Source organism: Ambystoma mexicanum, chromosome 2p (assembly GCF_040938575.1).
Source record: "Ambystoma mexicanum isolate Mex_15411 chromosome 2p, UKY_AmexF1_1, whole genome shotgun sequence".
NCBI lineage: Eukaryota > Metazoa > Chordata > Amphibia > Caudata > Ambystomatidae > Ambystoma > Ambystoma mexicanum.
In genome coordinates this window covers 505,723,860-505,749,923 of record NC_090923.1, presented here as the reverse complement: position 1 = coordinate 505,749,923, position 26,064 = coordinate 505,723,860, and the positions used below count along the sequence as shown (strand labels likewise).

The 26,064-nt window shown below is 43.7% G+C and overlaps 1 protein-coding gene across 1 annotated transcript in view; it reads right to left on the bottom strand.

Moving 5' to 3' along the window:
• TAMM41 (TAM41 mitochondrial translocator assembly and maintenance homolog) overlaps positions 1-26,064 on the bottom strand; it is a 407,953-nt gene that overhangs the window by 189,418 nt on the left and 192,471 nt on the right. The window contains exon 7 of the mRNA XM_069643916.1: positions 24,876-24,938. Coding sequence (XP_069500017.1) covers positions 24,876-24,938 — 63 coding nt within the window. The remainder of the gene's footprint in view (positions 1-24,875; positions 24,939-26,064) is intronic.

Below are 26,064 nucleotides of genomic sequence, written 5' to 3'. Positions count from 1 at the left end.
GGGAACGTAAAGTATTGTAATGTGAAAGTGAAGAACATTGAAAACAGAGACATCCAGAGAAAGGGAAGAACAGCGATAATTACTGTAGAACTCGGCAAAGTTCCAACAAAAAGTTCCAAAGTGTAAAAGAAACAAACAAAGGAGCTGCAGGTGATCAGCTAAAAAACATTTCCCCTTTCACGTTATATTGAGTTTAGTGTGTGAGGGTCAGGTTAGGATTTTTGGAAAGAGAACTTTTTGTTTTGGACATTCTGACACAGACGCTCCTTAGTTTTATTGAGGCCAGGAAACCCCTTATAGAGTTAGGGATATGTAGGATTTCCCCAACCCTCTCTTTAAATGTTATCAATACAAGTCTTTAACAATCACCATAATGCCACTGTGTCCGAGTCTTACTCTTGTTCCCTTACAATATGCATAACACATGCATGTAAAAAACAAATGTTTTGTCTTAAAAAACGAGGCAGTTAGTGGCAAATACATTTGTTTTTAAAATGGTAGGGTAACGATCCATATAAATGTGGATTTGGTGCCTTCAAACATTGGGAATGCCACCGGTAAAATATTACCATATAATTAGACATAACAAAATGACAACAAAAAGTGACATAGGCACATAGGTATATCCTTACAATGCATATCAACAACATACCAAACATTCTAAAAACACAGCACATTACCATTTACAAAAATATAACCTTTTAGGAAATAACCTCAAAAACACACTCTCAATCACAACTTATATTAATTTACCTCACAACATAAACCCAACATATTAAATTACTTTAATATATTCAGTGTATGTGGAGGCGAAGATGAGGGTGAGTAGGTTGATCTAAGCACACAGCAATATACAAACACACAACTTGAGGATAAATGTCAACAACTCTCCTACAACAAGTTTACCAACCCTAGCTCACCAACGCCCTTCGATACCAAATCGGTCTTCACATTCAAGAAAGTAACTACGGTAGAAGTTCAAAAAATCATCACCTCTTTAAAACCTTCAAACTGCAAAGGGGACAGCTGTCCCGCCCAGATCATAAAAGACGCAGCCAGAGATCTATCCCCCTTCATCACTAAACTTATCAACCTATCGTTCACTAACAACTCAGTCCCAAGCAACCTAAAACAATCATGGGTTCTCCCTCTTTTAAAAAAACAATCACTAGACCCAGCCATACCCACCAACTACAGACCCATCACCACAGTCCCATTCCTATTAAAAATCCTGGACAGAGTCGCCTACCTCCAAATTCAGGAATATCTGGAATCCAACCAACTACTAGGAATACGTCAGTCTGGCTTCAGACCTCAACATGTTACAGAAACTGCCCTTGTTGACCTCAAAAGTCAGATTGATGAAATTAAAGACAAAGGTAATGCCGCATTCCTACTGCTCTTAGACCTTTCAGCGGCCTTCGATCTGGTCGATCACAAAATCCTCTGCAGCCACCCAGCCACTACAGCTCACTACTCCTCCTTGGTCATCACATGGATACAATCCTTTTTGGCAAACAGAAACATGCGGGTTTTCTCTACAACAACTGCAGCAGACCCCATCCCTATCCCATGCGGGGTCCCACAAGGCTCCTGTGTGTCCCCCACTTTGTATAACATATTTACAAAGCCTCTATTTGACCAACTGGACCGTCTTGGTGTAACCTACACAAATTATGCAGATGACACCCAGATACTCCTCACCATTACAGGCAACTACCATACAGACGTCACCCGGATTAATGAAATATTTTCCATCATTCAGGCATGGATGGCTTCTCATGGCCTTTGCCTGAATGATGAGAAGACGGAGCTACTCCTTGTCGGCTCCCCCAGTAACCTGGCCAAACTTAATCCTAATTACAACAACATCATTATCGATGGTCGCACCATCCCTATTGCCAAAAGCGTGAAAACTCTTGGCTTCTTCCTTGACGCCAACTCTAACCTCGCCAAACAAACTAACATGATCGCCTCAGCCTCCGCTTACACCGGCAAGCTTATTAGGGCCAGTAGACCCTTCCTATCATCCAATAGCTGCCTCACTCTTGCTAGAGCCCTCATACAGCCCAAACTGGACTATTGCAATAGCCTGAACCTAGGTGTTAACCAATCTATGATTAACAAATTACAGGTACTTCAAAACAACGCACTACGGGCAGCACTTTACATCCCCAGGCGAGAGCACATCGCCACTGCTAGGAAATCGTGCACATGGCTCTCCATACGACAACATATTGATTTGAAAACCATTTGCCTCACATACACGGCATTAAACCACCTATCCCCACCTTATCTCACTAACAAATTTACTATGAAAGCCGCCACCAGAACCACTAGATCCTCCAACACTTTATGCTTGACAGTGCCTAGATTCTCCTTAAAAGAGTTGGAGGTGCCAGTTTCACAGTACTTGCCTCCCAACTCTGGAACACCTTACCAGTCAACATTAAAACTACTGAATCCTTCCAGATCTTCAGGAAACATGTTATCGGTTGGCTCCTGAACAATGAGTAGTTCCACAGATATATGGGTACACATCCTTCTGCTTAACTATGTTTGTGAACCTTGTAAACTTTGTAGATTGAAATTGTAGTACCACCCCAGATATGTGCGTACACCCCCCCCCGCTCAACTATGTTGGTGTACTCTGTAAATTGTTGTATATTGAAAATGTATATATCACACTATGTAACCGTCTTCTTTAAGCGCCCTTCTACCTCTGGGTTTGGAGCGCTATACAAATAAACAAAACAAACAAACTAGCTCACAAAACAAATTCTTAATCATATTTAATACCACACATCAAATTTCAACTCACATTATCACACCAAGTTACAAATCATTAATATGGAATCTAAATCTACAAATCTGTTAAGACATTTACAATCCAAAACTAGAAGGTCAGTTGAGATTTCATCAATGCTCGGTTAATTTTATGTCATCTTATATTCAGTTTTATTATTGGTCGTATGTTGTTATATGTGACATTTTAACATTGCCATTGCAGTGTTTAAAGACTTCAACTTTATATGAATAGTTACCCTCACTTTAAAAAAGTTTTAAGTGTTTCCTACACACATAATTTCTGTAAATGAGCTGCTTTCCAGGCACCTTTCTTTGGATGTATTAATTGTTTTATAATTACAAATAATAAAGGATATAGTGAATGCCTGGTAATTTAGGTTACAATTAAACACATTATGTACGGGTGATCTGATGTTTTTGTAAATACTTGATTTAAGTGCTGCTAGAAACCTGAATGCATCTCCCTAACTAGTCCCTGGGGATCTGTCATCCAGGTGGCCAGGACACGGCCATCGCTATTGGATCCAATTCATTGGGGTGGACCAGTGTGGGAGGATCGCCTGGATGGGAGGCTCTTGGGTGTGGAAGAAGGACACCGACGGGTGAGACATGGTATCCCCCTTCTTTAAACACCCTTTCCCCATCCTATCACGTAGGATATCCAGAAACGCTGCCCCCCCCCCTTTTCCCACACTAACTTTCGCACACCACAAATGACAACAGAATAACACCAGAGCCATTTACCCGACATGTCCCAACATAAGGGTCAGGCAAAGTGAGGCAATTGACCAGAATCACACACACCTGACGGCCCTTTCCCTTCACCACTGGGATAAAAGGTGGAGCACGAGAGCACATTATGAGCAAGGCAGACCGCACGACGAAACAGCTATCCAAGCATGGCAATTCAAGAAGAGGAGAAATGCAGCAAGAACGGAAGGGGCGACAAGGAAAGAAGCGACCTTGCCCTTTCCAAGCCAGACCCGTGAAACCTCCCTGCAAGGAATCGTAAGACCACGAACAATAGCTAACGTGTGTTGCAGTAGATGTCAATGGTACACGGAGCCCTCCTACAGGCGAGGGAGAGCAGCTGGCTACCGTGGTACCGTCCTTGACTCCAGTGACAAGAAGAGCAAAGCGGTTCATCACAGCCGGTGAGTCGAGGGGGAAGCCAATAAGAAACCGAACTGTGTTGAACGAAAGTAGAAAATGGCAATTTGAAGGAAAAGCAAAGAACTGTTGATAACCTGGGAGAAAACCAGCTGCAGAGGGGTCCGGCACCACGTGGGTGCATACTCGAGAGACTCTGGTTAAACTCAATTTTTTGGGACAAAAATACTGAAACCAGAGGTGTTAGGAGAGCCGCAAGAGAAGAGTCAAAGTGGACATACAGGGGTCTAGCAAAATCCTCTGTACAGTCGAAAGTCTTTGACGAACATATTATTGGTGAAGTTAAAGGAGAGGAACTCTGCATAGTAAGAAAGGTGAAAGAATTGTGTATTTGGCAGTTGTGAATCCGATTGAGGGATGCCGACCAAAAGGGGCAAAGCATGATGCTCCAAAGAACGTTGCACGACAAGAGTGAACCTGTTGGAGGGATGTCCACAGAGCGTTGTTTAAAAAGACATTAAGACTTGTGAAGTCAACAAGTGAAGTTTTTTTGTGAAAAGGCGTAGTGAACCCAACGGTGGGGGGACGGTACTCGAGAGTGGTCAAAGCCCAGAATAGGGAGGCCTAGGGGTTGAAGAATCATCACCCTAACTATGATCAGAAAGAAGTGATCCCGATGGAGGGAGGCAAACATTCAAGAAGGATCTGAGTGATCACCCAGCAACACATGAATGCAACAGAGGAACTTTTTTTAATATAAGCCAGAGTGAACCCGATGGAGGGAGGCTGATATTCGAGAGGGGGACCCAGGGGTGACGAATCATCACCCACCTGCAATCGGAGAGAACTTTTTGGTTATATCAGGTCCTCTGTGGCAAGAGACATTTTACAGAAACGAGACTTAACCATCGAAGATCCTGATACTTGAAGGCTGTACTGTCGTCTTGTGCTGGGAAAGCTGGAGAGTGTGCTGTGCTCAAGAGTCCCACCTTGTCCCGTGCTCAAAACATGGGGAAGGGAGACCCCGGCTACCACATCCTGAAATATTATTTGGGAAGACTGCTTTCTTTCTTGTGTAACCCTATCCCATACGCTTTTCATATTTAGTTTTAAAGATTAGCAATAATTTTTTTTAGTATAGGCCTTATTTTTCATTTGATGGTCGTAGCTTGCTCGCATCCTAGATTTTGGTTTAGATTAGGCGTTTCTACAACCTTCATATACAGTTTAATAAATATCCTTGAACTGTGATCAGTTGTGTCTGTCTTTACTGTTGCCACCACTAGTTCCGTACAGTGCCGGTATGAGAAATCGCCTTAGGATATTTTGACATCAAATCAGTTTATACAATTCAGTTTTTAAATAATGATCGTATTTACTCCAAGGGTGTTGCTGTCATTTTTGGTTAATTGTTAGTACAAAGTAAATACAAGATTTGAGCTGGGTGGCATATGTTTATGATAGCTACTAAATATGCTGAGAACTAGTTAGACAGTTTGGTCAGTACCACATTGGCGTGTGTTTTGTGAAAATAATGTGGAGATTATTAAATAATGTCACCTTCGGACAAAAGAGGACTAATTAATATAAGATACAGATTGTGACTTAAAGAAATCTATCAATGAAACGTATAATGTGAAGTACTATAAAATGTAAAACTAAACACGAAAATAAATAAAAAACATGTTTTAACTCACATGATTGCACAGACCCTCTAAGCAATTATAAATGGCTTTGGGGTCTTTAAGAATGTAAGGAAAGGTGCAGGTACAAAAGTCAAAGCTCTTTTTCGAAGGCTCTTTTCATTAAGTTACCTAGTTTGGGTCATAGCTATTAGGAAGCAATTAGGTTATTGGTTTTGGTATACATGTTACGTTATTGGATGCTCGCATTTTAGACAATTCCCACATGTTCATTTTTCCTCTTTGCGTTTATCTTATAAGTGTTCAATTCAGAGGCTGCTAGTCACCTCAAAAGGCATCCGGTGAAAAACGTTGTGATGGGAAACCTTTCACAATCCTTTTCTTTTGTAAGGAAATTAAAAAAAAGCAATGTGGGTTGATGGATATAGAAGTGGGAGCTCAGACGTTTGGTGGATGCTAGCAATTAACCGGAACGCAACCTTTTTGTTTTGGGATATATACCCAGGCACTATGGCTGTTTTGCACCGGCAGGTAATCAATGACAGAAATAAAGGTAAAACGGAATTAAATCAGAAACACACCAATGAGTATCTAAAAGATTGCCATCATGCAATGGTGTACAAGCCCCAATTTTTTTAAAAAAATGTATTAAATATAAAATGAAGCAGGTAATTCACTCTCAGGGGTGTTTTGCTGTTGAGACGTCCCTCTCCACAAATTCCAAGGCAAGAACAGCATGCAACTGGGCCCTGCTGAATCAGTACCCTGATCTGCAGCGCCTGCTCACCTGTGGAACTGAGCAGAGGCTCAGTGAACACAGGTGCCCTCTGATAGCTGCAGTAACAGTCAAGATTTTCCAGCCACAGGAGCCTCATTTAAGATATGCATCCATGTTCCCAAAACATGCGTAACTATGAGAGTTGCTATCTTGGTGGTATTCTAAACTTTAAATACAAGTGATACCTGAGTTATGGTATGGTGGGCAGCATCTCTCATACTTATTATATTAAATAGATGGGACAGTAATATTTTTGTCAACACTGTGAGCCTAACACAATTGTGGAAGAGTTATGTGGATACTGGTCAGACAGCCTGGCCCCACCAAGTGACACTGAAGGAGACTGAATGACTGTCTCTCCTTGTGAGGTTTCTGAGGGCGGGTAATACCACTCTCCTTTAGCCAGCCTCCTAGCAGGAGCGGCTTGGGAAACAGGAATCAAAGGTCACCCCATCCCAAAAAGACTAGCCTCAGACCAGGGTGCTGCATACCAAAAGAGCCTTTGATGCTGATGACAAGGGAAAGGGTCGGAGTTAGTGTAAAGAGGGGGAACTCAGACCAGCTGGATGAAGATTTCACCATCTTGTTTTCTCTTTTTATCTCTTTCTTCCTGTTCCCTCCACTTCCTTTAAAACAAAGCTCTTTGGTATGTGAGAATGCAAAGTCCATATGTTCCAAGGACAGGGACTGGACCTCCAAAGCAGGCCTGCTTTAGTATAATCACCTGTGAACATTTTCCTTCTTCATGGATTTACTTTGGAACAAATACATACAGAAACACGTGTTGGTGAGGTGAGGAGTCAGTGTCCAACACAGAGGCAAGCACTGTCCCTACCCATCCCCAGAGCAGAAGTGTGTACCAGCTTCCCTTGCATTGCAAAATCCACGAGGGACTTGGCGCACCAGAGAGTTAAAACCGCCAGCATTAATGCATTTCCTGCTGTTGAACCGTTGCAATCTGTGATTCTAGCACATTTGACTGCATCAGGACCCTCTTGAGCTCCTAGTGGCTCTCACGACACACACATCTTGGAGCTCCTCTTTGAACAAACCGCATCAAACAGCAAATCCAGTCACCAGCATGTTCGCAGTCGAACCGACCATCAAATCAACCCTGGTGGCCCTCATGATCCGCCTTTCTTCAAGCATCTCTTTGAAACCCCAGATAGACATCATTCCCCATCTAGACCAACGCCTGCATCTAGACCAATCTAGAATGCACAGAGTTAAGCCGGCCCCGAGTTCCCCAATGCGTTGAATTGCAGGGGTTTCGTTGCAATACGTTTCTTACCTTAACTGATAATTAACGTTTTTTATTGAATTACAAGTGTTTTGTTATCCCATAGATTCTTTCTGCAACACTGGCAATGGGCTTGGCCTTCGGCTGCCCCCACTGTATATTTTAGAACACTACCAGACCACTAGCCACTAGGGCACAGATCACCATCTGGTCACTAGCGATGGCCTTCGGACATGGCCAGTTGGCACAGCCATTGGCTGTGCCCAATGTCCATTTTAAAACACTACCAGACCACTAGTAAGGGATGTTACATCCCCAACCTCACTGTATCTGTTAAACTGACTAGCACATGTTTTTAATTACTTTTGTGCCATATTCGGAAGGTATAATTATAATAAGAGTTTCTCGTTTTCAGTGTTTCTTTTTTTTCAACTTCCGGGGGCCTTTTTTCCAGTGTTTTCAAAATATTCAGAATATGTGTTTATTTTCTGTGTTTTCCTGTGTGCCCCCTTCAAACAATCATGGCTGAGTAAATATTTTATTGTTTCATTGCGTGCATAACTAGGGTAATATCTCTCATGACCGGCTGCAAGAATAACATTTGAACAGATTTCTGAGGTTAACATCAAAATCCACCCTAATGCAACCATCGATCAAAGACGTTCATCAATCACAGACTGATTTTGACCTGTTTTGACAGTGGTATTGTTATGTATAAAAGATGGCAGTCTTTGAAAATTCACAATTGTTTTAGGCAATGCACAGTGAGATCAAATTATTTACAAAGGATCACACACTTTGGTTAAGCAACGTTATGGCCAGTCTTTTGGTGACAACGCACATCCCCAAATAACCACATTTATGCTCTACTCCCCTGAAGACCTCCTCACCTTACCTGCCCTCTCCCATTTCCACCACAACACTCAGGTTTTCTGTGATGCTGTTTGCTTTGAGATGGCGGCTATTCACGGCTATACCCTAAATTATAGTCGAGGGTATGAGAAAAATATTTGGGCCTCGTGTTGCAAACTTGGTCCCTAGTCCCCCTACAACTCCAAATGTACTTTGTGTCCTCTTGCCCCCGCCACCTCTAGCCTGATGGCAGCAAATATTTTTTGACCTGCAAAAGCTTTTTCTTCTGCGTTTCATTCTCGGATACCCTTGGGGTATAACTGCGGCAACTCTTGCATAGAGAAAAAAAAGATAGCAGCTGTTTCATTTATAAACACCCAGATTCTACTCAACTTACACGAGATATAGCTTTTTATTTTGGAGAAAGGGGCATCACCTTCTCCGACAAATATTTTTAAACGTAATGAACGGAATAACCACAAACCACAGAAAGTTCATGAGTCAACGCTTTGTGCCCAAGTTGTTTCAGACCTGGTCCAAATCTGTCCAGCAGTTTGGGGTGTGTTGTCTGGCATAAACAGACCTAAAGTGAGCTAAAGTGTGGCTGCAGACTCTTGAGTGGGTACCTTCCCAAAGAACATGTTGCTGTTTGTACACTTGTAGGAGGATTGCCTAGCATTTTGGTGCTGGACTGCTCAAGTGGGCGTGACAAGGACTGATATGCAATTGTATATTCCTCCTATGAGAAAGGTACAGTTAGCTAATACATGTGGCTGCAGACTCTAAACGGGTACATTCCCACAGAACAGGTTATCATGCTGTGTTCTTTCATGCAGAGGGGTGCCCTGAACTCTTTATGGTGTACAATGCCCTTTGGCTCCAGATCTCACATAGGCCTAGTTTTTTGTGTGCAACAAAGCAAAAACGTTAACAAGCCTTTTGGGACAGCTCATACAGACCAAGATGGACCACAATTTTTGCCTATTAGCCCCATCAAACGCTGATCCAACATCCAGAAAAGCTAAATGAAGATTTACTTTTTTAAGGAAGATATAATTAGAATTGGTGAGATACAAATGTAGCACCTGGTACTGGGTTCCTAGCCCCTCTCTAAAGCCTAGTTGGGTCAGAGCAAGAATATTGTTACTATCAACCCAATCTTGGAGTCTAGCCAACATTACCCTACCAAAGATTTTAAAAGAGGAATCCAACAATGAAATGGGCTGATCATTATTTGACCATTTATTATGAAGTGGGCCTAAAATGGCCTGGTTCCAAGAGGCGGGAAAGACACCAATAGTAAGCAACACATTTAAACCTACTGCTAACAAAGTAGCCCAAAATGCCCAAAATGCCTCTTGTCACTGAAATAAATCAACAGGGATGCTGTCAAGACCCGGGCTCTTGATCAGAGATTGCTTGTTTAAGACAGCCGTCAACTCCTCTACAGAAAATCTGATAGAACAAGACACAATATTAGGACCAATCTCAGTAGAAGAAGGAAGAATAACAGGCCCAAAAATAGTTGGGTCAATGTCAGTTTTGTTATACAATGAGGAAAAATGATTAACCCAGTCCGATCCTGAACATGTGTTTCAGGCAAATGGACGTGGATTAAGAATTTTGGACCACCATTTGCCAATTGCCAAAAATTCCTGGAATCAGACATGGCAACTTCAAAGTGTTCTTCCAAAGCCAACAAATCCAGTTCTATTTTACGTAGACTTATAATTGATAAGGAATCAGGCACGAATAATCTGTTCAGCATCGGACTCTTCAAAACTTTTAAAAGATTTTTCTTTGCCATTCTACAGGGCACCTCAAACCAATCATGTTTCTTATTTCTTTGAAAGTTAAGACATTTTACTGACTTAAAGAACACAGCTAATATCGAGTTCAAAAGGTCTAAAAAACCACAAGGAACATCCTGAGTCAAGACATCAGGGTCAAGGATTCTTCGAATTAATAACTGGTTGTTGGATATAGTATCATTGTTAAAAATAGCTCCCTTGGCGCATCCCACCTAATGTTCTTAAGTGCCCTGATCGCCACATTATCCTCAATGTGAGGGAATACAATATCATCAGCCCCTGGATAAAGAGGCTGTGTTTGTGGAAATGCTTGGCGGCTTGTGCACACTCTTCAATGTTGGTTCGCTCACTTGTAGATTGCAGGGCCTGGCGGGAGATGGAGCGAAGCACATTGGCCTTCTCAATTAAATAGTCTCATTTCATTGCCAAAGATTTCTGAGCTAGGTTAGCATCGCAAATTAAACGTGAAGGAGGGACTGGAGCATGCATTCTAGTTCCCATTACAATTTATTGTGGAGTACGGTGATGCACCGCAGAAGATGCGTTTCGAAGGGCAAACAGTGCAAGAGGGAGGCAAAACGCCAATGTCGGCATGTAGTATTTATTGGCTTAGCCACACATTCTTTTAGTAATCCATTTATTCTCTCCACAATCCTATTCACCTGCAGCCGGTAAACTGTGCAAAGTTTGTGTTTGATCAATAAGAGATGCGTTATCGCCTCAAAGAGACAGTTGGCAAAGTATTGGCCATTAGCTGACCTTATCTCCTCACATTCACTCCATCTTGGGAATACTTTACTCACTAGGAACTTCGCCGCGGATTTTGCATAATTCTTTGCCCCGCCTAAAGTAAACGCCAAAATGGACCAACCACTACGATTAGGTTTCTATTATAAGAGGCACATTTTTCTTGCATGTCAACATACTCGATATACAAGTGCCGGAAGGGCCCTTCCGTCTGTGGTATTGTGCCCCGCAACGTTTTTAAAGTATGGACAGACAGAAACTGTTTGCAAACCATACAATTTCCCATGAACACATTCACTCGCTCATGCATGTTTGGAACGTACCATCCCCCACTCAGTTCTGCAGCTATGCTTTCTTTGGACGCATGGGTGGGGAAATCTAGCATTTCTAAAGCTATGTTTAACAATGTTCTGGGCATTAGAGGCTTCCCTGTGCTATTCTGTCGCCAAATCAGGTCCGTTGGCAACAGTGAACATCCTCTTTTTATCAACAGTTCTGTGTCTTCTTTTGGCACCTCTCTTTGTAATTCTGTTATGTGTACTATGGGTACTGTGTTAAAGTTTTCCTCCCTTGTTTCCTCCCCACTCTTCTTCCTTTCTGCTGAGATGAGTGGCAGCTTTTCCCCGTATCACAGGTATCTCTGTACTCACCCTCCCTCTCTGTACTCGCTGCTGCTTTTGACGCTCTGTCAGCCATTTTGTTCCCCATTGATATCCTGCCTTGTTTTCCTGTGTGTGCTGCACATTTTATTATCACCACCTCTGCTGGAGCTTTTAGGGCCTCAATAAAATCTTTTAGTAGTTCTGCATGTTGTATGTGGGACCCATCACTTCTTTTGAATCCCATCCTTTCCCACTGTGCCAGTCCCCTATGGATAGTGGATCTGACATAGGCAGAGTCATCAGAAAAAATGTTTGCTGCATGCCCTTATTTTATTATTATTTATTAACATTTATGAAGCACACAAACAGCCCGAAGGCATTGTGGTGCAGTTACAAGGAAACATACTTAGTTATATAATAAAAAGACAAGTAACAAAGTGGAGGGGACATGGGAGCATACATAGATGCAGCCTGAATGCGGTGAGTGGTCATAGTGACTTTGCTAACAGTAATTTAACAAGTGTTCAGGCAGTGTACACTCTGGGTGCCAGGGTCTGAAGGGTGAGTACTGGGAACAAGTTAGTGTGGGGATGGGTGAGGGTGGGGTTTAATTGAATAGCATAGTTTTTAGCATTTTCCGAAGTGAAAGGACTCAGCCCTCAGTGAGTTGGTCAAGTCATTCCATAGTTTGGGGGCTATGTGGGGGGAAGCCAATGCTGCCCGCTTTGACCCTCTTAATGGATTCACCTGGGTTCTTTGACCGGGAGCCAGCGGGCTGCGCGTATCTGGCATGTGAAATGTGGTCTCTTTTTTGGGGGATGTTTAATGCTGCTCTGAGAGCATTGTTTTGAATGACTTGGAGCCTATTTAAACGTTTGACCGAGGTACCAGCTAGAATGACATTAAAATAGTCTAGTTTAGCCCCAATGGTGGCTCTAGCTATTGATAGGAAGTTCTTTTCAGACAGATAAGGTCTAACTGCATTAATTAGTTTGGTTGTGAATGCGGTGGCAGAGGCAATCGAGTTTACCTGACTTGTCAGAGTGTGGAGTCTAGATAAACGGCTAATGTCTTTACTGAGGGAGAGAGAGATACTGGTATTATCGTTAGTGAAGTCACTATATTGTTTACCAAGTTTGCTGAGAGTTTCTTTAGGGCCGACTAGGAGAATCTCAGTTCTATCCCCATTGAGGCAGAGCCCATTTGCTGCCATCCGTGTTTGAATGGTGGCGTATATCTTCTGGAGTGCTATAACGTCTAGGTCATAAGAGCCAGAGAGTGATATGAGGACCTGGGAGTCATCAGCATAGTTTGTGCATGCTATGCCGAGGGAGTGCAGTTTGTCGAAAAGAGGTTTGGTGAAAAGATTGTAAGGAGTAGGCGCCGTGCACGAGCCCTGGGGGACTACGCAATGGATTGTAGTTGGAGCTGCACTCGCCTGGTTAGAGAAGACCTTCATGGCTCTACCTTCCAAGAAGGAAGTGATCCAGGTGGTGGCTTCTAGGGAGAATTGAGCTGCATTGGTGAGATGTCTAGTGAGAGTCTTGCAGCCCACAAGATCAAACGCAGCAGACAGGTCCAGAAGTAGGAGAAGAGCTAGTTTACCTTCATCCGTGATTTCTGTTATTTGGTTTTTAAGATCGAGAAGGGCAGATTCAGTACTGTGACCTTGGGGGAAGCCTGATTGCCACTTGCCAAGGATGTAATTGAACTTGAGGAAGTGTTGTATTTGGATGTGACCCGCCTTCTCCAGGATTTTTAGGAGAAACAGGACCATAGTAATCGGTCGGTAGTTGTTAGGGGAAGTAGGTTCTAGGGAGTTTCATTTAAAAAATAAAAAGAGCGCACCCATGCTGCTTTGAGGCTTGGCAGGACTGTGCCAGAAGCGAATGAGGCATTAATGAAGGCTGTCAAAAATGGTGTCAGTGAGTCAGCGCATTCTTTAATGATGTTGACTGGACAGATGTCCCCTTTGCAAATGGATGGTTTTAGGCATTGGAGGAGGTCTAGGACTTCAAATTCAGTAATGTTCCGGAAGGAGAAGAGGCTGTTGTCTTGGTGAATGTTGATGTGGCTAGGCGAGAGGGGGGGGGTCAGAGTTAGGCAAAGCTTTGTGTTGAGCTTGGATTTCTTTTGGAGTTCCATTTTGTTGAGCATGGCCGCTTGCATACTGGAACACCAGGCTTAATCTTTAGGGATATCATCAGCGCTCGTAGTAGGAGTGATTATGTCTCTAAATATAGCGAACATTTCCTGTGAATTGGCATTGGTTATCCGAGAGTTAAGGGAATCAGATTATGCTTTGATAATGGCTTCTTTGTACTGGGCAAATAACTTTTTAAAGTCTTCCTTGGAGGAGTCACTAGGATTGGTTTACCATTTGGTCAGTGCATTACGTTTACCAGTGCGTAGCACCTGAAATTCAGCTGTGAACCATGAGTTAACATGCATGGACTTTTTTTCTTTTTTCGGTTCTAGTGGGGCTATAGCATCAATTGCTTTCTTAAGGGTGTCATTGTAGAGATCTGTTAGCAGGCACGGGTCATTAGAGAAAGAGGGCTTGAGAGCAGGAACTTCGAGATGTAGGTTATCCTAGGTTAAATTTTGTGCCCTTCTAGCCCATGATGGAGGTGCATAGGTGAGTGTTTTAGTAGTGGTAACTCTGGGAATGGAGGATTGAATGAGGTGGCGGTCAGTTCAGGGATATGGCGAGTTGGAGCCGACGGTGGCAGAACAGTTGTGGTCGGCCAACCAGTCGAGCGTGCGAAATTTGCAGTGAGTGGGGTTTGTGACTCTTTGCAAGAAGCCCATGTCCTTTAGTTCTTTTGCGAGTGCTGTGGCTGCTATGGCTTTTGGGTCATTAAGGCTCAAGTTAAAGTCTAGTTCTGGTGGAGATCTTGAGGTTATCCCCGAGTAGATGGAGTAGGTACCCCTGAAAGTCTGAGGCTGGGCCAGGAGGCCGGTAGACAAGGTGCATCGAAATAGTGCAATTGGAGGAGATGGATAGTTTGGCAGAGATGGTCTCAGCGTTGCGTTCCCAAGGGGGGGGTTTGATCATTCTGAGAGGGAGCGCTTCTTTTGTTATAATGGCTACTCCTCCCCCTTTCATAAGCTGTCTATCTTGTCGGAGAATGGTGTAGCCTGGTGGGAGAGCTAATGAATTTGCAGGACCTGCTGCTTCATGAAGCCAAGTCTCGGTAATGGCTAGGATGTCGATGTCGAGCTTGGTGAGGTGGTCATGGATGTCCGTAGCATGGGCGGGGAGCGATGGTGAGTTTGTTAAGGCGCATTTGTGTGGGGGGGAAGCGAGGTGCTATTTTTAATTGAAGGGATGGCTGGCGGTGCTTTAGAAGGGTGGGGTGGGATTCCATCTGGGCATGGCGAGGTTTAGAGCTTCACAGGAGGAACTTTTGGTGAGGGTGATGTTAGGGACGGGGCTAGGCCCTGAGGGGGGTATTTTAATCAGTATAGTCAGAGAGGTAGCAGTGTATTTGACGTTTGTGTGAGAAGAGTCAAATAGTCAAATAGGCATGGTGAACGTGTGCTCAACCTAATTTTCCTGATGGCCGTTGGCCTGGGGTAGCTAAGGTGTTGTAAACGTTTGGTGCGGGACCTTAACCTATGTTATCTGCACGCCAGGTAGGCCGGGGGGCTAGTTGTAGAAGCAGTACACATGGAGGCAGATTTGGCAGGGAGGATATCATTCGGGTAGAGTATAGGAGTGGCGATCTCCCATAGGGGAGGGCGGAGAGAGTACGCTGTACACAAATCAAACACCGACAATGGTGCTGTAATGGGCTGGACGGTTGGGCAGGGCAATAGACACAAAAGTAATGGCAGGGCTAGCGTGATGAACTGCGTGTTCTGTAATGGCAACAGGTGGGAAGGATGTTGAGCTAGGGTAGCATATATTTGTACAGTGGAAGGGGACCAATGGTGGTCAGACAATGGTGAAGCAATTGTCGGAGGTAGGCAGAATGCAAAGTTTTATGCAGTAAACATGTGTACAATGGCAAGAAGCACTAATAAACAAGCTGCCCGTAGTAAGTTAATAAGGTGGCATACAGTAAAAGATACAGTGTGGAGCAGAAGAGGCAGGAGATGGGCAAAACTAAACCTAGACAGTAGGCCTTGTTCAAAGGCAATACACAAAAATGATCAACTGCTGTTTAAGAATTAGTATAATGGCAGCGTTACAGAATAGGACATGCTGTTCAGGTTGGCAGTGAACAGGGTGCAGGCAGAGCACAATTTAGACAGTAAACATTTGTACAATTGCAAAGTTAGCATAATGGGCAGGCAACTGAGGGGCAGGAGCGTGCAGGAGTTCTATGGCGAGGGGCGTATCAAGCACTGAATGTGGTGCTGTGGAGACTGTGAGCAGTTATGGGCTGGCTAAACGTTATGTGCATAAGTGGTGGTGCACCATCACAGTGAGTACATGAACCCGGTGATAATATGCATAGACAGCAGTTAGCGAACAGGAATACGTTCGAAGTACAGCAGTGATTATTGATAGGGGTGTGGTAGTACCCGCTACCTCAGTGTTTGTCTGCAGCTTGTTGGTCGTTACGACAGAGCCGGGGTCACAGCATATGATCGGGGGACAGGAAGGTGACTGAAGCAGAAGCAAGCAGTAACGCGTTCCTGTAGCCTTGAAGAGGCCGAGATACATACACAGTAGGTGAGCCGTATTGCTGGCTGACAGCGGTAAGTAGAGAGGGCGTCTGAGAATGTTGGGCGCTTTAACCTTAGAGCCTGCTGATAGCGGGGACAGTGTTCAAGTTCAGTCCGAGGCCTGTGCTACACATTGTCAAGGGAGACTGCTAATGCAGGCGGAGAGGCTCACCAGTGTGGAAGTGGCAGGAGTAAGGCAGCAGCACTAGTGAAATTGTGCGACTAGGTGCACACAAAGTGATTAGCGAACGATGCACAAAAAAGATCACGATGGCGAAGCAAATTAGTTTTAGAACGGGTATGGATGATGGAGCGTTAATCACGTTCCTCCCGGCTATGACAGGCTCGAGACAGGAGCCTTAGTCAAGTGCCTTTGTCGGGGGCTGGCTTTCTCCTGCCGGTTATCCCTGATTGGGGGAAAAGCTGTGGGTGCTCCAATCGCACCGGAGGGCAGCTTGCCGAGGCTGCAAATGTGTAACAACTCGGGCGGCCATCTTGGAACAGTTAACCCTCGTGGTTAACTTTAAACACATAATTCGGATGCAATAAGAGAAAAGAGATCAAGCAGTTAAGAAAACTGCTAATCAAATAGAATGTAGTATTGTGCCAGGAAAGTGCTCCAGGCAAAAGCAAAATATAAATTCTGATCCATTTGTATTATCCTATTGAAAATACTGGGCGATTAGCAAATACCCCAAGGGCAAACAAGTGTCTTCGAATTTAGTTCCACGATATCTGAAGCCAGTCAGATATCTTGAGTCTGGGTGCAAAGGTATAGAAAAGAAGATTTTTGTTAGTTTTTAAAGTCAGTGACCGTGAAGTACTTTGCTTTCGTTGGGATATTGCACAATATTGTGGCGGGGTTTGGAACCACAGGAAATTCTGCTTCCACTACTTCATTTAGAGGGCACAAATCCTGGATGAAATGCCATGACCTGCCCTTTGATTTCTTTATCGGATTAATCACTGTGTTACAGGTTGATGATGTCGATATCTTAATTATCCCTTGCTACCATTATGCGTGCAAAGTGGAACATATTCCTTCAGCTGCTTCTCTGGTCAATGGGTATTGTTTTGCCCGGGCAGCAGGGCCCCTTGTTTTATTTTTATTTTTACTGCCCCATGCCTTTCAGTACCCCCTCATCGTGAGGTCCCTTGGTCCACAACTCATCAGGTACGCGTTTGAGATCTCCCTCTGTGTGTTTATTTTCCTTCTTCACTAATTGTGTCAAAATGGGCACCATTTTTCCGATATCTGAACTGGTCAAGGTATCTGTATCTGGAACACCATCTCCCCTTCCCCCTACTCATAGGTGAACAACTGTTCATCTGATACTCCTGTAATTGTCAAGGTGGTGTTAATTCACAGCACTGTCCGAAACTCCATGTTGTCATCATTTGTTCCACACAGAATCACCATGTCTTGCGTATTATTGCTTCTTCCAGCTGTAACAGCATTGCTTTCCCCTGTAAGTCATTCTTCTGGCAGTGGGGTCTGAATAGGAACTCTGAAGGCAGTCAGAACACCTTCCCCTGTATTCCTGGGACCCATATCAGCAGAAATTCGAACCCCGTACAGGAACATGCTGTGGAATAGTGGCTGTGCTTGCAAGGTGCTTTGCATGTGAGCTGGCAAGAGAAAAGCTTCTACCCGGGCATGGTAAAAGCCAGGCATGGAGCAAACCATCGCTTTCGCTGTGAATTATATGGTTGCACTCAGTTTGCTGAGCAGGTCTCTCCCAAAGATATGGATGGGTATGTCTTTGGAGTACAGTAAGGGAGCTACGATGTGTTGTATCCCTGTGCTTAATGGTACATTTCTGTTACTGTAACCGCCACCACCCCCCAGAAAAGCCCTGCATATACATCACTTTGTTAGATAACGAGATTGCCCCTTTCCCTGATGCAGGATTCGGTTTCTCCTGTATCTATGAAAAATGAGAACTCTCTTGGTCCTATTTTCACTGCTACCTCCGGTTCCTCTGAGGACATAAGTTACTGCTCAGACTGGAAACGGTTGGACTTCGTGGGCCTTCCTATTGCTGAGTGTTATTCGGTGGGAAGGGGAAAGGTTTCCCCCTACCATGCTGACCCCTGTGTAATGGGGCACCACATTTGGCCCTAGCACCACTGTGGTTCTGCCCGATACTGTGGGTGGCTCAACCATCACTGGGACCATTATTCCGCTGTTGTACAAGCTACTTACAGCCCCCAGGAACACAGGATCAACCAAGCAGGCTCCAGGTAGGTTTTACTAGGAGCAGGACAGTACCTTGGCGTAAAGAAACAGTTGCTGCAGGTTGTCCTTCCTTGGGGCTGCACACCTGCTCTTCTGGCATCTGCACTGGTTGTATCTGCCCTGGAGGACACTGCATCTTCTGTCCCTGCTGCTGTAGTACCTGAAATGCATGTGCCTGTTGCATAAGTGGACCCTCCTTGTTGTAGTATTTGTCCTGCAGGAAACCCTCCATGTTGTGCTGGCACCACGGCAGAGGCGTCTGGTACTAACATCGCTCCTTCTTTGTTGTACTTGGGCTGTTTCTTTTATACTAATCTGTATTCTGCCTTCGCGCCAATCTCGGTTGCCTGCCTCTCACTTTCCTGCATCCTCGTAAAGTAATGTACTATTGTTGCTTGTATTTCAGGCAAGACCTTCACTTCTATACCCACTATCTTATCCAAGGAAGCCTGTACTTCTGTTTGCAGTCCTTTTACTAGTATGTGATAGAACACTGGTATATATTAGTTCCAGGACCTTTGCGTCTCTTGGCCCATAAAGCCTCATCTCACTTTATATATTCAGCTGGGTCATCGTCACCTTTCATTTTATACGCCATCACTGTCCCCAGGTCGTAGCTGTCTGCATACATGCTTGTTATAACCTCCCAGCCAGGTGCTTGACAATTGCTAAATGGAGCTCCATCATGAGCATCAGTGCTAAATTTCACTCCTTTACAGCCAGCCTGATACAAAATTATGTCTGCCTGTTCTATAATTGCGGCAAACAAACTTTTCACAACCCCCAAGGCCAGCGTCACCCCCAATATCTTTTTCTTGAGCGCCTGGATCCATTTATGGCCACGGCTATGAGGGAGAGCAGGCTACATATTAGGTTGTCCCGGTCCATTGTTTGCCAGGGCACATAATGGGCTCCCACTCATCCCTTCTGTAGTAGCGGCATTACCAATGTCTTAGGTCCTGTCCCTCCCTCTCCGACAGCTTGTGTTAACCCCATTTTTACCTTCCCTGTCCTACTATGTAAGGATGACCACCAGTCCATGTCACAACCGTCACTGTCCTGTCATTTCTGCTCTTTTCTTCCCCTTCTCCTACGTTTGTCGGGTTTCCATTAATTCCTGTCCCCGTCACTCCATTCGTCTCCAAATAACACTTCGTCTGAGGCTGCGCCTTCCTCATCCCATTCATTGTTTTTCTTCGTTTCTTCCTCTTCGTCCTCCCAATCCAATTTGAATTATATTCTTCCAGATAGCCATTCTCCCTTATCTTCTTTGCTCGTCCTCCTCACTTCCTCCTCCATCACCCGTTCTGCTTCACTGTTGACGCGTATTCTTGCATATTCTTTTCAATGTCTGCTTTACATTTCTTTTTTCGTCCTGCATGTGCACTTCCTCTCTTTATGCTTCTTTCTCTTTTCACCCATTGTTTTCCTCTCGTCGCCCTTTCAGGTTTCCCGCCGAGGGTTAGTATATCCTGTGGCTGGTCGCAAGGTGGGATATAACCCATAGTGCGGGGGCGGTGAGCTCAGTCCGCTCCTTCCACTATCTTCTTTATCTTCAACTTTTACCCTTTAGTCTCCTTGTATAATTTCCAAAGACCCAAAATGTTTTGCCTACTTTTTAACTTAGAGCCTTTATATTTCGTTAATAGGTTGGAGAACATATTCGCTACTATCTTACTGTCAGATGTCCCTTCTCCTGATCATGCATAGAAACACTACCCTGCAGTCTCCCCGGCCCACTGAAAACTGTATTTTAATAGTTTATCGCGATATTGGAGCAATTTGCGGCACATGTGGTGTAAGGGTCTGTCCACATAAGCCATTATTTAGTTTATTTTTATTCTACTACCATGTGTTCCCCCTCCTTCTGTTCTCCCAACTCTTCCCCTTTTTTATTCCCAATCACTTCTCGCAATGTTCACTCTGGCCCTTTGCACAGGCCCTACCAGACACTCCACTCGTTCGCAATGGTACTCTCGACAGGCCCGACCACTTACTCAATGTTAATACTGATCAGCCCTCTCCACGGGCTCACCGTTCCCTATGTTAGCGCAACAATGTTCAGTGTCTAACCATGCATCACCGGCACACTCCTGCTGTTGAAATACAAAAGTCTGCTTCTTACACGAGATACCTCTTGGTACTTACTCGCCCACCACGAGCCCTCACCACTGAATGACTAACTACCAGACGAGTGTCCCTCTCTAAAAATAAAAAATAAATCAACACAACTTGTACCCCAATGACGCAACTATACAATCTGTCTAACGGAGTTAGCCACACACTTTGCACCTCTCCTGTTCTACCGCAGGCATGATCACACCAGCGGCCACTCTATCGGGTGGTACGCTCTAATATCTACACTACTACGGCCGATCGCACTCCCTTTTCCAAGGATGCGTCCTATACACCGTAAAAAGAATCTCCGTCCTGCTGCGTATGTATGCACTATTGTGCAGCGTCTTCTTGCACGGTTATACCCACATCCTGGATACTCTTGAGTCCCCTCGACACTGAGCCTCCACTGCGGGCTCACTGAGCGTGGGACGGCGCTCGGGACCTGGCAGACCTTTGTGAACTCAGAGTCTGCAGAGCCTTCTCAGTGATACGCAGTGAACAGGTCTGCGGTCAACAGACCTGCGTCTTAGGGATGGCGGCCTGGATAGCCTCAGCGGTCCGAGGAAGACATAGATCTCACTGTGACCTCCAAAAACATAGTCAGGGGTCTACCAATTAGAGAATAGTAAAAATCACGTACTGAAAAAGTAGAGCAAACACTGTTTATTACAGCTGGGTGAGCACAAAGCAAACAGAACAGTGGATAGGCTCTGATCAAAAGGCTACCATCGGAATGGAATACAAATAGTAGTTTTATACCAAAAAAATACAATGGTTGGAAATTCATCGAAACACTTTCAAGTTGGAGAATTCACTTTTTCTATGTTTCCCTATGATTTCATTGGTTTGTGGAGATCACCTCCTTGAGGTTTATGTTGATTAGTGAAGCGTAATTGAAGCAAACAGTTTAACAGGTGCCCATTACAATACCTCCCCGTGTGGTACCACATTTATTCACACCCCACCCTGGAACCACTTATCACTGAAGTAACATTTGTGCTGACCGCTGGAACTTTAATACACTGCCATTGGTCAGCACCATTAAGACACCCTGCAGCTGGTGGGAAAGGGGACATTCACATGATACCCGTTAGATGATGACCTTTATGAACTCTGTGGTAGATACTTTGGCAGCTGGCCACCTCCCCAGAGCTCAAGAACTTACTGTCTGATTGGTTCTCTCAGGAACGCCACACTGTCCAGTGTTCCTATCCCACAGCTGCCTGTCGATGGGCATCGGCGGTCATGTCATGTGGTACAGAGCCATTTTTCCTATTGCTATGTTGGGCCGGCAAGTTTGGCTGACCGCCCTGAAATTACATCACCTTGTTCTAGTTATGTTGTTTTTCTTATGATGAGTAGCTTTAGCCCCACCCCATTTACAGATCACTTTCGTATTATTCACGTGTTTCAGCTCAAGGTCCCCCCCCCAACACCCCCCCAGGGCCAGTACTACTGATGGAATTTACCCACTTGTTTATGAAGGCACTATTTTTGTCCTTCTGCTTCTTTTACTAATCATAAGCCAGTATCTTGGACTGTGAGATCAAACAATGCATCATTACCGTTCCAGGTGAAGCCCTTAGTATGGGACATCTGTGGCTTAGAATACCCGTGTCATTTCCTGTGTAGCTGCCCCCACCGTCCACCTTTTTTACTCCTGCAGTTGGTAGGTGCGTGCCCCTGTCTGGAGCTGAATTAACCCCTTTAATACAGTCGCATCTCACTTAATATTCTTAATTTCCCTGACTGCCACATTATCCTCTATGTGAGGGAATACAACATCAGCAGTCTTACACAATGACCATCTAATGGTTAACAAAATTGCATTGTGTCACTGAAAAGGCCATTCAAAACAGAACAATTGCAAATTCAAGGCTATTTGCTAATGGATACACAGAAATAATCAATTGTCGAAACACCCTGATGACCTTTAAAAGTGGAAGCCCCTGGGCGGTCAAGAGGAAATCTACCATTCGCGTAACATAGACCATGCTCCAATAATTCAGTGTCCTTACCACCTCCTCAGATTTCTTATATTGGCTCCCTGGTTCAGTACTTCTAATGGAAGCTGAGATAGCCTTTGCTTTGGCACCTTGCAATGAACCTATAGTGGTTGCTTCAGTGCTTGCTGCAGATGCTAAACATCTTGGCCCCTAGGAAGCCGAGATGATCACACACACTGCTTTAATCAGGGTCTGGCAGGTGCCATCTAGGCGGCTACTGATGGCAGTGTCCAGCAAGCCTTCACCTTATATGGACACACCCGGCCTCAACACTGAAGCCCCATTATGAGCTGTAGCTTGTCCTAACTCTGTGCTCCAACATCAGAAGTCCATTAAACAACTCTGTTACAGACGATGGGCCTCATTACAAGTCTGCCGGTCCGGAATCAAAAGGTGCCAGTAGCAATGTACCGAACCCATTCTGGACCGGCAGATGGCAGACTGTGCCTGCCGGGGCCACTGCGCCCGGCAGGTCTGACTTGTTTGGCGCATCGGCCCTGGTAGGCAGTTTTCACGGAAGCACCGGAACCATTAGTAACAGTGCTGGTGCTTCTGTCTCTCCACTCCCATAGATTCCTATGGGACTCTGTGGGAATGGGGACTTATGATTTCCGCTGCCTGAGATCCTGGGCTGCCGGGACTTGTAATGTCCTGGTGGCACTGGGATCTCAGGCGGCAGAAACAGTGCTACGGGGTTACCGCCAACCTCGTAATGAGGCCCAATATGTTAATGTGTCCAACCCCCTGCAATGCATTTTGTTCCTCATTACCAGAGCTTGCGCTACCAAGCATGCGGTTCAAGTTTATAAATTCCAAATATACATGAAATTGCTAGAGAATAACCTTCCTAATGTCAATGCTACAACAAGACACTTTCACAAAATCAAATTACTATTGTTCAGTCCTGGATTGCGAGGCCAAAAAGCATACTACCTGGCGTAATGTAAGATCCTTACTATAAAAGACCAGATGGAGACCTCTTTTTGTGATAACTATTTTCAGGTCTCAGTGACCACTCCTGCGATCTTTTCTTTGAGAAAGCAAGGCAGACAGACGTCTTGGTTCTCGGAACACATCCTTCTCATAGCTGCAGCAGGGCCCCCCTCTCAACCCACAGATTGACTTCTGGGTAATTGGGATTAATCTGGTATACCACACCCCAAGCTCAACCCCCCCCCGCACACACACACACACACACCCTATCCTCTCTGATTGGAGTGTTTTTTCACTGTCTGCATCACATCAACAGATTTGTACCACATAAAAGAAAAATGATTACAGTTAATTTATCAGATTCCATTAGTTCCAAACAACAGCGTTTGGTCCTTGCCTACTGTTGCAGTTTGGAGGAGCACAGACCCAATGCATACATTTACCCTTGAGTTTTTTTAAGGAAAGGAAAAACAGTTGGTATAATTCTTTGATTAAAGCAACATTTCTCTTTCACCAGTAATGAATCTACCTCTATTGTATACTTGAACCACTTGCATACCATGTTAAACAACGGTTTGGCGTAGATAGTACATAATAATATTGCCCTACAATGCTAAGAGTGCATTTTAGTGCCCATATTTATTTTGAATCAATATTGTTCTTTCGCAGTTCTGCTTTTTCTGACATTTTACACCATAATGTTAGCTCCGTCTTTGCTGTTTTTGGTTCAGACTGGGCTAAACATAGAAAAAACCACTATGAACCCATGTTAACACGCGACTTGTGTGCTTACGCAGTAGAGAATAGGTCCCACACAGCCACAAAGGAACAACTAACAAAACAGTTTTAAAAATTAGTTTTTTTGGACTCTAAAAAGGTAACATTTTTCTGAAAAAATCTCAGTGATGGCTAAGATTCTCTAAACTGCAGCATTTTCCAACATTCTGAGACTGCTGGGGCTGGAAGTTACTTGTATGTTTTCTAAGATGCAATAACATCACAAACCTATACGTATTACTGTATTTGAGTTTAAGCAAACACCGAACTGTTACTATTAACACATGTTTATATAATGATACTAAAGTAAAGACTGTTGAAAATGTTTATGTTGCTCACATAAAAAGTATCACTATTGCGGCAAAATCTAATTTCCTTTGCTCATAGTGCTGCCAACCCCTACTTAATCTCGTGTAAATGCATTTTAATACAAATAGAAACATTGCAAGATACTGTAAATACTTTCTTACAAGTAATTAAACATGTAATTCACTTTTCAGGCAGAAGAAATGGACTCTTAGTTCAAATTCTTACCAGCTGTGAGGATGCCCTTAGCACTCTGGCTTAGACTGGAGGATTTCACAATTCCAGAAATGCCTGTATATAGCAAAGAACAGATGTAAGCCATCACAAAGTCTATATATATATTTTTTTTTTTTATTTCTTTATTGTATATTGGTTTAAAAAAACCTTTACAAATTTAAACTTGAAAAGAAAGACACTTATCATTTAACACCAATAGTAAAACATCATTTCACATAGACATATAGAAAAATCATTATAACAATTATAAAAACAGTTCTCGTTTGCCACACAAAAAATTGACAAATCATTAGCACAAGCCTCTAAAAACATCATTTTGTATAATAAATAGAAATTCATTTTGTTTTCTCTTTAGTATAACTCGTAAATCCGTTTTCATTTCATATGTATAAACCAATTAAAATATGTATCACACAATTGGGCCATTCTTTTCGTGAATATTTACTATCAATTCTTCAATTCAATTATCTTCAGATAAGATTGGTACAGTTTCCCTATCTAGCACTATTTTGCCTTTTCCTTCAACTACAAAACTTGTCTATATACTCTTTACTTAGTTACCTTTTCATTGCTATTGTTATACGACTTTGCAGACATTTTCTAGGAAGGCTATCACCCTTATTTTCAACGAGATGTTACAACCATGCAGCATTTCAAACCATAAATGCTCTCTAACTACACAAGAGGTATCAAATACACAATCCGCAAAGTAGGCAAATCTTTCTCTCTTGAGCATAGGGCAACCTAATAACAAATGTCCAAGTGTTTCGGGAAAATCCTCATTCGAGCAAAACCGACATATTTTCATATTTTCAGGAATCAATTTCCTTACAGCAGCTATTTCATTTGTATTCATTACATTAAATCTGAATATCAGAATGCTATGCCGCAGTTTCCTGGAGGGACATTTTAACAGGTATCGTTCAGGTTCAGGGAACCATTTCCAGAACGATAAAGCTTGAGCATACAATTTTGAGTTCATTATCACAGAATTGTTAGCAACCCAGTCGAATGCTTTAATCAGAGCTCTAGTTTTAGCAGGTCTCTCCAACAAACATTTCATTGAAACGCCAATATTACTTATAATGTTTTCAACCTCTTCTTTTAAATTAGACATATATTTCCCAGTATTGTTTCCGCAGACCTGATACAAAGAGTTACGCTTAGCAAGTAAACACTT